This window comes from Agelaius tricolor, unplaced genomic scaffold, assembly GCF_023055355.1.
Source record: "Agelaius tricolor isolate 1412-34295 unplaced genomic scaffold, bAgeTri1.0.p SCAF_63, whole genome shotgun sequence".
NCBI lineage: Eukaryota > Metazoa > Chordata > Aves > Passeriformes > Icteridae > Agelaius > Agelaius tricolor.
Genome location: NW_027269323.1, coordinates 1,542,481 through 1,556,700, shown reverse-complemented (window position 1 = coordinate 1,556,700; position 14,220 = coordinate 1,542,481). Strand labels below are relative to the sequence as shown.

Below are 14,220 nucleotides of genomic sequence, written 5' to 3'. Positions count from 1 at the left end.
AAGATCCCTCCAGGGGCAATTGTGGCTCTGCTTTGGGGTCCTGGAAGATCCAAACATCTCCTGCCCTGCAAAAAAACCCTCCCAGAGACCCCCAGATGGATTTGGGGCGAGCTCCCCCATCCCGCTCACCTGTGGGTTCCGGAGGGGGTGATGCTGCTGGAGCTGGGAGAGCTGTGGCCTGCGTGGGCGGGCAGGAGAAACACTTGGTTCTGCTGCTGCTGCTCGTATTCCTCCCGTTCCTGCTCTTCCTCCTCCTCCTCTCTCCCTCTTCGTCCCACTCCTCCGCTCCCAGCCCGGCCCGGGCAGTGCCAACACGCAAATGCAGCTGCGCGCTACCCTAGGGGGGTTCCCAAAGTGGCCCCAGCCCATGGGGCACGGGGAGCGATACTGGGAACACTGGGTGGGATCCTGAGAGAAGTGGGAAGGAATCGGGAGTGCTTTCCCTGCCAGTCCCGCTCTTACCGGAAGCACTGGGATGAAACTGGGAGCAAACAGCGCCCGGAGGCAGCTGCAGCCGGTGGTGGGCGGGGCCAAACTGAAGGGCGGGGCCATGCAAATACAGGAGTGATCGCGCACTGGGATTGGTGGGCGGGAGCAGGGCGGTGTGTCCTCAATTACGTGGGGGCTGGTGGGGCCGGAACAATGGCGGCAGCGTCCTGAGAGAGGGGACAGGGAGCGGGAATGGGGACAGGGAGCAGGAATGGAAATATGGGACCAGGACAGGGAATATGGAAACCCCAACTGGAGAGAGAATATGAGATGGAGATTAGGAAGATGAGACCAGGATCAGAAACGGAAATACAGGAATGGGACTGGGAACATAGAAATGGAAACAGGGGAACGGAAGTGACACTGGCAGTGGGACCTGGAATATGAGAACGGAACAGGACAGGGAATATGGGCCTGGGAATATGGGAATGGCAACCAGACGAATACTGGACCGGGATGGGGAATGAGACTGGGAATGGGATCCAGACTGGGATGGGAGCAGGACGGGACAAGGAGTGCAGTGACATGGGAACGGGTGGGGAGCAAGGGGAGTGACAGCAGGGAGAGGGGGACTGTGGACAGGGGACGTAGGGAGCCAGGACAGGGAGTCATGGGAACAGTTCCAGGGCAGGGGGGCCTTGATCAGCTCTCCCAGAAACTCTGCTATGGTTTCCCAGTGCAGCCAAGGTCACTCAGCCTTGGGTGCCCAAAGCCCAAGTCCCACCCAGGAACCCTCAACTACCTGAAACGTAGCAGCCCCCACATCCCCTGGAAGATCTCCACATGTCCCCATCCTTGTCTTAATTCAATGTTTTTATTTTTATCCTGGTTTGGTGTGTTTTGAAAAGACAGAGAGAAATGAAAAGATAACCAAGGCCACATGGAGCCATTAAGAGGTGGAGCCCCCAGCCAGGTGTCTTGCCAACACAGATTACCAGCACCACAGATCACTGGGGCTCTGCCCACTGGGCAGCATGCAGCACAAATACTGCCATGGGGTATGGAACTGTAGCAGTGCACACTTGGGGCACACTTGGGGCACTCACAGGGCTTTCATAGTGGTGCCTCCATTCGTGTTGGGTCAAGGCTGACCTCTGGCTGAAGGTCTTCCCACACTGGGGACATTTGTAGGGCCTCTCCCCCGTGTGGATGCGCTGGTGGGTGACCAGGGTGGAGTTGTGCTTGAAGCCCTTCCCGCAGTCAGGGCAGCGGAAAGGCCTCTCATCCGTGTGAATCCGCTGATGTACGAGGACATCTGAGCTGCTTTGAAACCTCTTCCCACACTCCCCACACTCATAGGGCCGCTCCCCGGTGTGGCTCCTCTGGTGGATCATCAGGTGATCGCTCCGGCTGTAGGTCTTGCCACAGTCGGGACACTCGTAAGGCCGTTCCCCAGTGTGGATCCTCTGGTGAAGCATCAGTTCAGAGCTCTGGCTGAATCTCTTCCCACACTGCCCACACTCATAGGGCCTCTCACCAGTGTGGGTCCTCTTATGGACAATCAGGTTCGACTTCTGGGTGAATCTCTTCCCACACTCGGGACACTCGTAGGGCCTCTCCCCGGTGTGGATGCGCCGGTGCCTGATGAGGTCGGGGTTATATTTGAAGCCCTTCATGCAGTCGGGGCAGCGGAAGGGCCTCTCATCTGTGTGAACCCGCTCGTGTGTGAGGAGATGGGAGCTTGTCTGAAACCTCTTCCCACATTTGGGACACTCATAGGGCCTCTCATTTGTGTGTGTGCGCTGATGCTTCAGAAGAGTGGAGCTTCTCTGAAAGCTCTTCCCACATTCCCCGCACTCATAGGGCCGTTCCCCCGTGTGGCTCCTCTGGTGGTTGATCAGGTCAAAGTTGTCTCTGCAGCTCTTCCCACACTCCCCACACTCAGAGGGCCTTTCTCCAGTGTGGATCCTTTGGTGGCGGATCAGGGCTGAGCTTCGGCTGAAGCACTTCCCACATTCCCCACACCTGTAGGGCTTCTCCCCATCGCAAAGCTGCTCAGGGACCCCCAGCTCAGAGCTCTGGCTGCCATCCTGTCCCAGGGTGGGTCTTTCCTCCTCTGACCTCCCTGGGCTACGTTTGTAGCCCCTCCTCGTGAGGGATCTCTGGGGCTTTTCCTCCCCGTTGGATTCCTGTCCTGTGTAACCGCACAAAACAGCCTCATACCCAAGGTTGTGCTGTGGTGACTCAGCCTCCCTGCTCTCCATGCTCAGCTCCTGGTCTGGGGGAGGAAGGACAAGGAGAGGATGGGATTTGCCTCTGTGCCACAGGGAAGGGCAAGGAGATGCCCCCAGTGCGTCCCCAGCAGGACAGCTTTGGCAGCAGGGTTGTTCTGAAGCCGGGGACTGTGCTGGGCTGGGAGATGGAGCAGGAGAGAGGGGGAAAGGGGTAGTGACTTCCTTCTCACCTGCATGGGCTCCTGGGCCATGTTCGTCTTCCTTATAGCCTCCTCCTCCTGCATTGGGCCAAGGTTTGGGAATGGGAAATCCTGGTTTGGGGGAAAAGAAGGGCTGAGCGTGTTGGGTTTGATGGTCCCGCTGCCTCTCTTGGCTTGAAAAGACAGGTGTCTGCTAAGGAAGGCAGAGCCTCCCTTAAAATTGAAAATGTAAACCCCCTCCCTCCAAATTACTATAATTTTGAAATTAAGGGGCACTCAGGGAAAGATATGGAAATAGGAATAACAGATCTTTGCAAGAAAAAATAAAATACAAATGCAGTAGTACAAAAAAAACCACTGACAGAGTCAGAATCCAACCTGACCCCCTGTTAGTCAGGGTGTTTGTTGCACTCCAATTAAATGGTGGCTGCCGTCCTCCTGGTGTGACAGATGTGGTTCTGGTTCTGTTGAAACAGTGATCCTGCAGAATGGTGTAGTTTTCCTCCAAAGGTCCAGTGGTGGTGTAGATAGGTCTGGTCTTCCTCAGTGAATCCAGTGGACAAGAAAACCTGCTCCTCTGGGAATCCAGTGGGAAAAGCCTGACTGTGGTGTTCCAAATCTCTGATTATATGCAGGTAGGGATGCTTGACTCCTCCCCCTGGGTGGGGCATCTCACAATGGGATGATGTAATTTTATCAGTCATGCAGCGAGGCTCAATGGCCCGTTAAAGGAAGATATCTCCCTGAAAAGGAGGACTGTCAATGGGGCTTAATGGCCCGTTAACAGAAGATATCTCCCTGGAGGGGTTGTGGAAGAGATAAAGAAAACTGCCCAGTTAACAGAAGATAACTGCCCCACCTCTACCAGATGGCAATAGAATACACACCCCCACCCACATCTTGCATTTCCAACCTCAGACACTCTCCATTGCTCTCAGTAGCCCAAAGTGTGATCCCAGTTGCTCCCTTTTAACAGCAGTATGATCCCAGTAACCTCCAGTACGATCCAAGTCATGTGCCACCATTCCCAGTATGGTCCTAGTATAATCCTAGTTGCTTCCAATCCATCCCAGTATGGTCCCAGCTGCCCTCCAGCTACATCAACACAATCAGTCCCAGTATGATGTCATTTGCTCCCAGCGTGCTCCCAGTTGCTCACAGCAGCTCCCACTCACTCTCAGAATGATCCCAGCCATTCCCAGTATATCCCATTAGCTACCAACATGGTCTCAATTGGCCCGGCAGGTTCCTACTCACTTCCAAAATGATCCCTGGATGATCCCAGTACAGCCCAGTCCCGCCCAGTGATGCCACTCCTGGCATCCCCCAGCCCTCTCTGTGTTCCCCCTTCCCAGATTGCCCGACAGGAGCCCCAGGGGCTGGCAGCCCCCAAGCCAGGGTCCCCAACAAGCCCCAGTGTGGATCTGCAGCCCCCAGTTTTCCCAGTTTGCCTCTCCTTCTCCCCGGGCCAGGTTCTCCCAGCTCCCAGCGGGTGGGAGCAGCTGAGAGCCCCGCGCTGCCCATCCCGACCTGTCCCAGCTCCATCCCCGCTCCTGCTGCTGGCTGCGAGGGCTGCGGGACCGGGGCAGGAGGAATGGGATGGTGGAGCAGGGAGGGAGAAGCAGCGGGACAAGGGCTGGAGGGAACAAGAGAAGTAGGATGAGGAGGAGGCGTGGAGGAGGAGTGGGAGGAAGAGCTGGGAGAGAGGAGGAGGAGCGGGAAGTGGCACTGGAGGGACCACACGCTCCAGCCCTCGCTGTGTCCGCAGCCCTCCCGGCCCCTGGGGCATTTCCCCCCCATATCTCAGGTGACCGCAGAGGGGGAGCTCACCCAAATATCCTGGGCGCTCCATGGGAGGGTACTTTTTTGGGAAGGGGGGGATTTTTGGAGCTTAAAGGACTCCAAAGCGAAGCCGCAAATGCCCACTGGGGAGATTTTGGGGGTGTCCCGGGAGGTTGTTTTTCCATGGGGAAGGCCAGGAGAGGGGAGAACACTGGGACACCGAAGTGTGCAGCCCAGAGAGAGGAGACCGCCAGGATTCAGCCCGGAGAGGGGAACACCCTGGCAAGGGGGAAGCCCTGGAGCTCCCCACGGCCTGGAGCAGAGTCAGGGGAAACGGGAGCGCTGGGACCCCAAGAGCCCCAGAATTGCTAAGGGGGAGCCCAGAGAGGGGGAGCCGGGGAACCCCTGGGGGCTGCGGGGAAGCCCCAGCAGCACAGAGAAGGGGGAGTCCCAGAGGCCTGTTTTCTCTTGGAAATAGGATTTCTCATTTCCAAACGTCAGCGCAGTCTGTGGACCCTGTCTCTGGGAACACCCGCTGGTGTCACCTCAATACGGTGTCCCTGCTGCCTGTTGTCACCCTCTGGTCCATGTCCCCAGTGTCTCTGTGTCACCCCTGTCCTGGTGTCCACCGTGCCTGGCATCAACCCCTGGTCCATGTCCATCTTGTCTTATGTTGCAATGCAAGATGTAACCAGCAGTATGTATTTTATCACCATCTGTTGAAACCAGGTGGAGCAGTGTTCTTTATCGCTTCCATAACCCATCCCTCCTAACTCCAGGGCAGATATTCTCTATTAATGGGCAAGCTGTTAAAACCAGGTGGGGCAGTTTATTTTTATCTTTTCCACAACCCATCATCCCTCCAGGGAGATATTTTCTGTTAATGGGCCATTGAGCCCCATTGACAATCCTCCCTTTCAGGGAGATATCTTCTGTTAATGGGCCATTGAGCCTCACTGGATGACTGATAAAATTAATCAACAGTTGGTGTTCCCAGAGACAGGGCCCAGAGAGTGGGCTGAGGTTTGGAAATGATAAAACCTATTTCCAAGAGAAAAACAAGGTATGAGAGCATTTTGATGGGCATTACACCTGCCCCAACCCATCTCTAGAAGTCACCAGATATTTTGTGTCCATAAAAATCTCCAGACCACCAAGATTCTGCCCAAAAAAACCTCCAGACCACAAAAATTGAGTTGGTAAAATCCTCAGAAATACCATCACTAAGCCTTCCAAGACTTGAATGTCTCATGATTATTGCAAAAAAGAGCTCCCCATCAATAGCCCCTCTCGGGTCTCTCCACTTTGGACTTCTGGGGATTCTGCCTCTATTGAGGGTTCTCCTCTCCAGAGTCCCCACCCTCTCCAGGCTGTCACAGGAATCCCCAGGGTCCCCCCTCTCTGCTCTTCTGACTTTGGGCTTCTGGGGCTCCCCCTTCTCTGTGCTGCTGGGGGTTCCCCGCAGCCCCCGGGGGTTCTCCGGCTCCCCCTCTCTGGGCTCCCCCTTAGCGATTCCGGGGCTCTTGGGGTCCCAGCACTCCCGTTTCCCCTGACTCTGCTCCAGGCTGTGGGGAGCTCCAGGGCTTCCCCCTTGCCAGGGTGTTCCCCTCTCCGGGCTGAATCCTGGCAGTCTCCTCTCTCTGGGCTGCACACTTCGGTGTCCCAGTGTTCTCCCCTCTCCTGCCCTCCCCCGTGAAAAAACAACCTCCCAGGACACCCCCAAAATCTCCCTAAAACCCATTTGCGGCTTCACTTTGGAGTCCTTTGAGCTCCAAAAATTCCCCCGGCCCCCCTAAAAGTACCCTGCCACGGAGCCCCCAGGATATTTGGGTGAGCTCCCCCTCTGCGGTCACCTGAGATATGGGGGGGAAATGCCCCAGGGGCCAGGAGGGCTGCGGACACAGCAAGGGCTGGAGCGTGTGGTCCCCGATTCCTCTTCCCGCTCCTCGTCCTCTATCCCAGCTCTTCCTCCCACTCCTCCACGCCTCCTCCTCATCCTCCTTCTCTTGTTCCCTCCAGCCCTTGTCCCACTGCTCCTCCCTCCCTGCTCCACCATCCCATTCCTCCTGCCCCGGTCCCGCAGCCCTCGCAGCCCGCGGCAGGAGCGGGGATGGAGCCGGGACAGGTCAGGATGGACAGCACGGGGCTCTCGGCTGCTCCCACCCGCTGGGAGCTGGGCGAACCTGGCCCGGGGAGAAGGAGAGGCAAACTGGGAAAACTGGGGGCTGCAGATCCACACTGGGGCTTGTTGGGGACCCTGGCTGGGGGCTGCCAGCCCCTGGGGCTCCTGTCGGGCAATCTGGGAAGGGAGAACACAGAGAGGGCTGGGGGATGTCAGGAGTGGCATCACTGGGCGGGACTGGGCTGTACTGGGATCATCCAGGGATCATTTTGGAAGTGAGTAGGAACCTGCCGGGCCAATTGAGACCATGTTGGTAGCTAATGGGATATACTGGGAATGGCTGGGATCATTCTGAGAGTGAGTGGGAGCTGCTGTGAGCAACCGGGAGCACGCTGGGAGCAAATGACATCATACTGGGACTGATTGTGTTGATGTAGCTGGAGGGCAGCTGGGACCATACTGGGATGGATTGGAAGCAACTAGGATTATACTAGGACCATACTGGGAATGGTGGCACATGACTTGGATCGTACTGGAGGTTACTGGGATCATACTGCTGTTAAAAGGGAGCAACTGGGATCACACTTTGGGCTACTGAGAGCAATGGAGAGTGTCTGAGGTTGGAAATGCAAGATGTGGGTGGGGGTGTGTATTCTATTGCCATCTGGTAGAGGTGGGGCAGTTATCTTCTGTTAACTGGGCAGTTTTCTTTATCTCTTCCACAACCACTCCAGGGAGATATCTTCTGTTAACGGGCCATTAAGCCCCATTGACAGTCCTCCTTTTCAGGGAGATATCTTCCTTTAACGGGCCATTGAGCCTCGCTGCATGACTGATAAAATTACATCATCCCATTGTGAGATGCCCCACCCAGGGGGAGGAGCCAAGCATCCCTACCTGCATATAATCAGAGATTTGGAACACCACAGTCCAGCTTTTCCTACTGGATTCCCAGAGGAGCAGTTTTTCTTCTCCACTGGATTCCCAGAGGAGCAGTTTTTCTTGTCCACTGGATTCACTGGGGAAGACCAGACCTATCTACACCACCACTGGACCTTTGGAGGAAAACTACACCCTTCTGCGGGATCACTGTTTCAACAGAACCACATCTGTCACACCAGGAGGACGGCAGCCACCATTTAATTGGAGTGCAACAAACACCCTGACTAACAGGGTGTCAGGTTGGATTCTGACTCTGTCAGTGGTTTTTTTTGTACTACTGAATTTGTATTTTATTTTTTCTTGCAAAGATCTGTTATTCCTATTTCCATATCTTTCCCTGAGTGCCCCTTAATTTCAAAATTATAGTAATTTGGAGGGAGGGGGTTTACATTTTCAATTTTAAGGGAGGCTCTGCCTTCCTTAGCAGACACCTGTCTTTTCAAGCCAAGAGAGGCAGCGGGACCATCAAACCCAACGCGCTCAGCCCTTGTTTTCCCCAAACCAGGACTTCCCATTTCCAAACCTTGGCCCGATGCAGGAGAAGGAGGCCGTGAGGAAGACGAAGATGGCCCAGGAGCCCCAGGCAGGTGAGGAGGAAGTCACTACCCCTTTCCCCCTCTTTCTCCTGCTCCATCTCCCAGTCCAGCACGGCCCCCGGCTGCAGGACAACCCTGCTGCCAAAGCTGTCCTGCTGGGGACTCACTGGGGGCATCTCCTTGCCCTTCCCTGTGGCACAGGGGCAAATCCCATCCTCTCCCTGTCCTTCCTCCCCAAGACCAGGTGCTGAGGATGGAGAGCAGGGAGGATGAGTCAACACAGCAGAACCTCGTGGAAGAGGCCGTTTTGAGTGGCTCCACAGTGCAGGAATCCAATGGGGAGGAAAAGCCTCGGAGATCCCTCATGAGGAGGGGCTGCAAACGCAGATCACAGGGATCTGAGGAGGAAAGACCCACCCTAGGCCAGGGAGGTGGCCGGAGCTCGGAGCTGGGGGTCCATGAGCAGCTTCAGCGTAAGGAGAAACCCCACAAGTGCTTGCAATGTGGGAAGAGCTTTAGCCAGAGATCCCACCTGCTGTGCCACATGAGAATCCACATGGGGGAGAGGCCCTATATATGTGAGGAGTGTGGGAAGAGCTTCAGCCAGAGATTCAACTTGACTGTCCACCTGAGGAGCCACATGAAGGAGATGCCTTACAAGTGTGGGGAGTGTGAGAAGAGCTTCAGCCGGACATGCCACCTGATTGTCCACATGAGGAGGCACACCAGGGAGAGGCCCTACCAGTGTGATAAATGCAGAAAGGGGTTTCAGACCAGCTCTGATCTCCTCAGGCACCAGCGCACTCACACAGAGGAGAGACCCTTCCTCTGCCCTGACTGTGGGAAAGGCTTCAAGCACAACTCCTCCCTTGTCAGCCACCAGCGCATGCACACCCGGGAGAGGCCCTATGAGTGTCCTGAGTGTGGGAAGAGATTCACCCAGAAGTCGAACCTGATTGTCCACAAGAGGATCCACACTGGCGAGAGGCCCTATGAGTGTGGGCAGTGTGGGAAGAGCTTCTGCCAGCGCTCCCACCTGATCTACCACCTGAGGAGCCACACAGGGGAGAAGCCCTATGAATGTGATCATTGTGGGAAGAGGTTTCAGAGCAGCTCTCATCTTGTCACGCACCAGCGCATTCACACGGACGAGCGGCCCTTTCGCTGCCCTGACTGCGGGAAGGGCTTCAGGGACAACTCCACCCTCGTGACCCACCGGCGCATCCACACCGGGGAGAGGCCCTATGAGTGTCCAGAGTGTGGGAAGAGCTTCTCACAGAGCTCTATCTTGAGCAGACACCAGCAGAGCCAGCACTAAGGAAGCCCTGCGAGTGCCCCGCATGCAGGGAGAGTTTCCTGTGCTCCTCCAGCTCCATCCCCCATGGGATCCACACTGGATGATCCCCAGTGAGCGCCGGTGGGCAGAGCCCTGGTGACCCATGGTGCCGGTGATCCATGTTGGGAAGACACCTGGCTGGGGGGCTCCGCATCCTCCTGGCTCCCCATGGGCACCTGCACACATCCACAGACCAACATCAGAAATCCATTATGGAGAGCAGATTTGTTGACCTCTGACCTCAGAAAAATCTCACTTTTTTGCATTTTCTGCTGTCATCAAGCAACACTTGATGACCTTGCAGGTCGTTTCCCACATAAATCCATCCTTTTAATTCTGTCTGGCCCACGGGCATCTTCCACAGCCAAAGGGGAAAAGACTGGGGCAAACCCCATGATTTTGGAGACAATGGGGTAGAAGCCCATCCAATAAAGTTTCTTCCCACCAACCCAAGCATGTGCATACTCTGTTTGCAGGACACATAAATCCTTTTGTTTTGATCGTGAAACGAAAATGTTTCCCTTGGAAAGCCCAGAAACTGGGGTAGAAATAAAGGTGTTGAACCAAGGCATAGATGGGGACCTGTGGGGGACAATGACATGGATGGGGACATGGGGGGAAATGGCCATGGATGGGGATGTGGGGAACACGGATGGGGACACCAACTGGGACATCATCAATGCCACCACCTGTGCCACCACAGTGCCACCAGTACTGTCATCTCAGCCATGGCCAAGCGCTGTCCAATGCAGTTCCTGCCACCCTATCTCCACTGTCACCACTGAGGTGTCCCAGCTGAATGTCCCCCCTCTACCAGGGCAGGATGGGAACTTGTTCAGCTGCTGACAAGTGGCCCAGAGGTGAGTGACAGCTCCCAGGGTGTCCCAAGGCCATTGTGCTCTGGGGACCCCAAGCACTCCTTGACACAGGCTGGAGAAAAGGCAAGGGTCAGTGTCACCCACGGGGTCATGTGGCCCCATGCTCGGTGTCACCGGAGGCGTCCTGGTGGCAGCGTCCCCACAGGTGTGGCAACATTGTGCCCTGATGAATGTCCTGGTGGCATCGTGTCCCCTCCCCTTCATATGTCCCTATCCCCTGCTGTGTCTCCCTGTGACCCCTCTGTGCGTCCCTGTCCTGCCCCATGTGTCCCTGTCTCCCATGTGAGTCCCTGTCCCCATCTCCCCTATGTGTCCCTGTCCCCTTCCATGTGTCGCCCTCCCTGCTCCTATGTCTCTGTCCCCTGCCAACCAGCAGGTCCAAATTCTCTGAGGTCCCAGGGCTGCGTCTTTCAGGGTGTCCCTGTGTCCTGCAGGCCCCGTGGCCCTCAAGGTGTCACCGTGTCCCTCAGGATGTTCCCATGGCTGCTCCTGGCACTGAGCATCTGTGCCCATCCTGGCACAGGTAGGGCCGTGCCACGACACGTGTGACACCCTGTGACATCCCACGACAAGCACCCTTTGTCCTCTGATTTTGGGTCCTCCCACCTCCATTTTAGGTCCATTCACCCTGTTGTGGGTACTTTACCCCTTTTTTGTGTCCGTTCCCCAGTACTTTGCATCCCTTACCCCCAGGTCTGGATAGTTTCTCTTCTTTCTGTCATTTTCTCCCAATTTTGGGCATCCTCCTTGACTTTGGCACATTTTTTGTGCATCTCCCCCTCCAGCCCCCTCCCCACTCCTTAATCCCTCTCAACCCCTATTCCCTTTCCCTCTAGGCATGTCCCTGGATGTGGTCCCAGATGTCTCCCCACAGCTCATCACCATCCTGGACACCCTTGAGTCCCTTGCCAGGGACTGTGCATCTCCTCTTGCAGCAGATCCAAAGCTGGCCCAGCTTCCAGGGGACTCCAGTGGCACTGGAGCTCAGGGTGGGTGGCCTGGTGGGGTTGCTGGGAGGGGGTTTGGGGTCATCTTGTGACTGACCGTGGGTCTTGTCCACTCTGCAGTGAGCAGTGGCCCCAGCCAGAGAGTCTGGTGTCTTGGTTTTGAAAGACAGGAGTCTGCTATGGAAGGCAGGAGGCCCCCTGAAATGGAAAATGTAAACCCTCCCCACCCCTCAGAATTGCTATAAATTTTAAATTAAGGGACTCTCAGGCAAAAAGCATGGGAGTAAGAAATAACAGTTCTTTAACAGGGAAGAAAATAAACAATAAAATAAACAATGCAATGCACTAGAACAACACTGACCGAGTCAGAACTCAACCTGACACCCTGTGGGTCAGGGTGTTGGTAGCAGTCCAATTGGAAATGTGGCTGCAGTCCTCCTGCAGTGTCAGGTGTGGTTCTGCTGCAGCAGGGATCCTGTAGTAAAGGTGTAGTCTTCCTATGAAGATCCGGTGGAAGAAGAGGCAGCTGCTGTTCTTCTGGGAAATCCAGTAGAGAAGTCGTGCAGTTATTCCAGGATGTCCAGATTATATCTGTGTAGCAATGCTTGGCTCCTCCCTCTGGGCGGAGCATCTCACAAGGGGATGCTACAGTTCTTATCAGTCATGCAGTGACATTCAATGGCCTCTTACCAGCAGATGTCCCCTCGGAGGGGTGATTGTGATCATTCAGAGAGAGAGAGATAAGGAAACTGCCCACTTGACAAAAGACAACTGCCATACAGATGGTAATAGAATACATCTTGCCTTGCAGTCTGGGACACCTGGGATGGATGGCAGCAGGAGAGGTTGGACACTGGTCCAGATGGACACCAGAGCCATGGATCCCAGCTGGATTCTGGTCTGGATAGCCCCTGGTCCTGCAGCCTCACAGCCTGGGCAGCTCCCAGCCCAGATGGCCACCAGCCTGGCCACACTCTGGCCCACACCACTGCCTTACCAGCCCATCCCAGTAGCACCAACCCCAAAACCCCCAAAAATAAACCCAATTGCGGAACACCGCTGCAGGTGGTGCCTGCAGAGCAAGGAGGAAACTGAGGCATGGATTGGGGGGTGACTATGTGGTGATGGGAGGGGACTTCACAACCCACCCTGGAGACCCCAAAATGAGCACCCACCCCCCAAACTGTCATAACAGCCTCCTGGGACCCCCAGCTGTCACACTGGGGCCACTTCAGCAGTCACTATGACCTTGCAGTCCCTCTGAGGGGTGACCCGCAGTGTCCCCCTGGTGTCACAGCTGCGTCCCTAGTGGGAGAAGTGGCATCAAACCCAGAGGAGGAGGAGGTGACGGTGTGACTGAAACTCCTGCCTAGTCACATGGAGAAGCTGCGACAGGAACCGGGGCTGAGCAAGGGCGCAGCAGCAGAGGTGCCACGGGGACAGGGGGTGGGACACGTGGACAGTCCCCAGGTCTGCATGGTCCCTTTGGGGGATGCTGCGGCCAGGGCAGCGCGGGGGTTGCAGGGTCACGCAACATCCTCGGGGTGATGCGGGAAAGGGTGGAAGTAGCCAGCTGGGACCCCAAAAATGTTGTCAACCCCGTGCTGTAGGATGTGGGCCCCCCCACTTTGGGGCGCTGGAAAGGATCAAATAGTTGGGTGGCGGTGACAAAAAGCACATGTGCCACCTCGGGGATGGCACAGAGAGGGGGGTCCTGTGATGTCACCAAGCCCCCCTCGCTGAGGGGTTACAGCACTGGGTTACACCCCAGGGTTACAAAGGGGAGGGTCAGGGGTGTCTCCAAGGGAAGGGGGGAGCAGGGCGGGGAGGGGAAGCATGGTCGGGGCACAACAGAAACGCCTCCGCGCAGTCCCGCCTGCGCCCACGGTACGGGGGTGACAGGGTGTGGGAAATGTATTTGTAGAGAATTCTCAAAGCCTGACAGAAGCCTCACATACAATGCTCCAAATGACAGATCTGAAGACCAGGCTGAGGCTTTGCCTCAGGCTGGTCTGAGGAAAGGAAGGCATTTCCCACCATCTCCCAAGAGATCACAACCTATTACCCCAGGGGCACGATGTGAGCTGGCAACTTTCAAATTAATATATTTTTTAAAAGACTTTTGCCATGAATGCATTCTCAAAGGAGTTACTAGTACTTCACAACAAAGACAAGACTTTTTAATTATAGGCAAGGACAGAGATAGAATTCTTTGACTTTCAGTTTTTCTAGCTGTCATTTCAGCAAATTGTAATGAAGAACTCTTGCTTACAATGCTCCAATGGTAATTCAAGCAATACCAACAATAGCTATTGATATTGCATTACCAGTGAATATAAGTGAACCAATTGTATGCTGAGAAATGCCTTTTGAGAATTTTAGCCCAGTGCCTAATGTCCTTTGAATGAAACATGTTGACAATGAACAGCCAGAGCTGATGTGCAGTCTAACACACCTTTGTAGAACAGTTTGTATTACTGGTGTGCAAGATGCAGCGGCAGACGTCACTGTGATTTCTTATGCATTTTAGCCGAGCAATTGGAATTTGGGACACCCATGCATACTCTCAAAAGAATTAGATAAGCTGCCTTGTGTCTATAAAATCAATTCATAATTACGGTTACCAAAAGAAAGACAGCAACCATCCATCCATTCCTTCATGGTGCAGAAGCCCACCACAGAATGGGGGAGAGATGTGTTGTCCCAGGGGGAGCGAAGATAGAAATAGGGTTTTGATAGAAACCACAACAATGCCTACCACACTGAAGTTATCATAGAAAAAAACAATCAGCCCATTTGGATTGATCAATGGCC

The 14,220-nt window shown here is 55.1% G+C and overlaps 2 protein-coding genes across 2 annotated transcripts in view; one reads left to right on the top strand and one right to left on the bottom strand.

The window, feature by feature from the left end:
• The window catches only part of LOC139605281 (zinc finger protein 585A-like), an 87,944-nt gene that overhangs the window by 6,933 nt on the left and 66,791 nt on the right, over positions 1–14,220 (top strand). The window contains 1 exon segment of the mRNA XM_071456647.1: positions 8,813–9,540. Within this exon segment, the coding sequence (XP_071312748.1) occupies positions 8,813–9,540 (728 nt within the window).
• LOC139605272 (zinc finger protein 436-like) overlaps positions 1,318–14,220 on the bottom strand; it is a 134,152-nt gene continuing 121,249 nt past the window's right edge. The window contains exon 2 of the mRNA XM_071456634.1: positions 1,318–2,707. Within this exon, the coding sequence (XP_071312735.1) occupies positions 1,437–2,693 (1,257 nt within the window). The 5' untranslated portion in view covers positions 2,694–2,707 and the 3' untranslated portion in view covers positions 1,318–1,436. The remainder of the gene's footprint in view (positions 2,708–14,220) is intronic.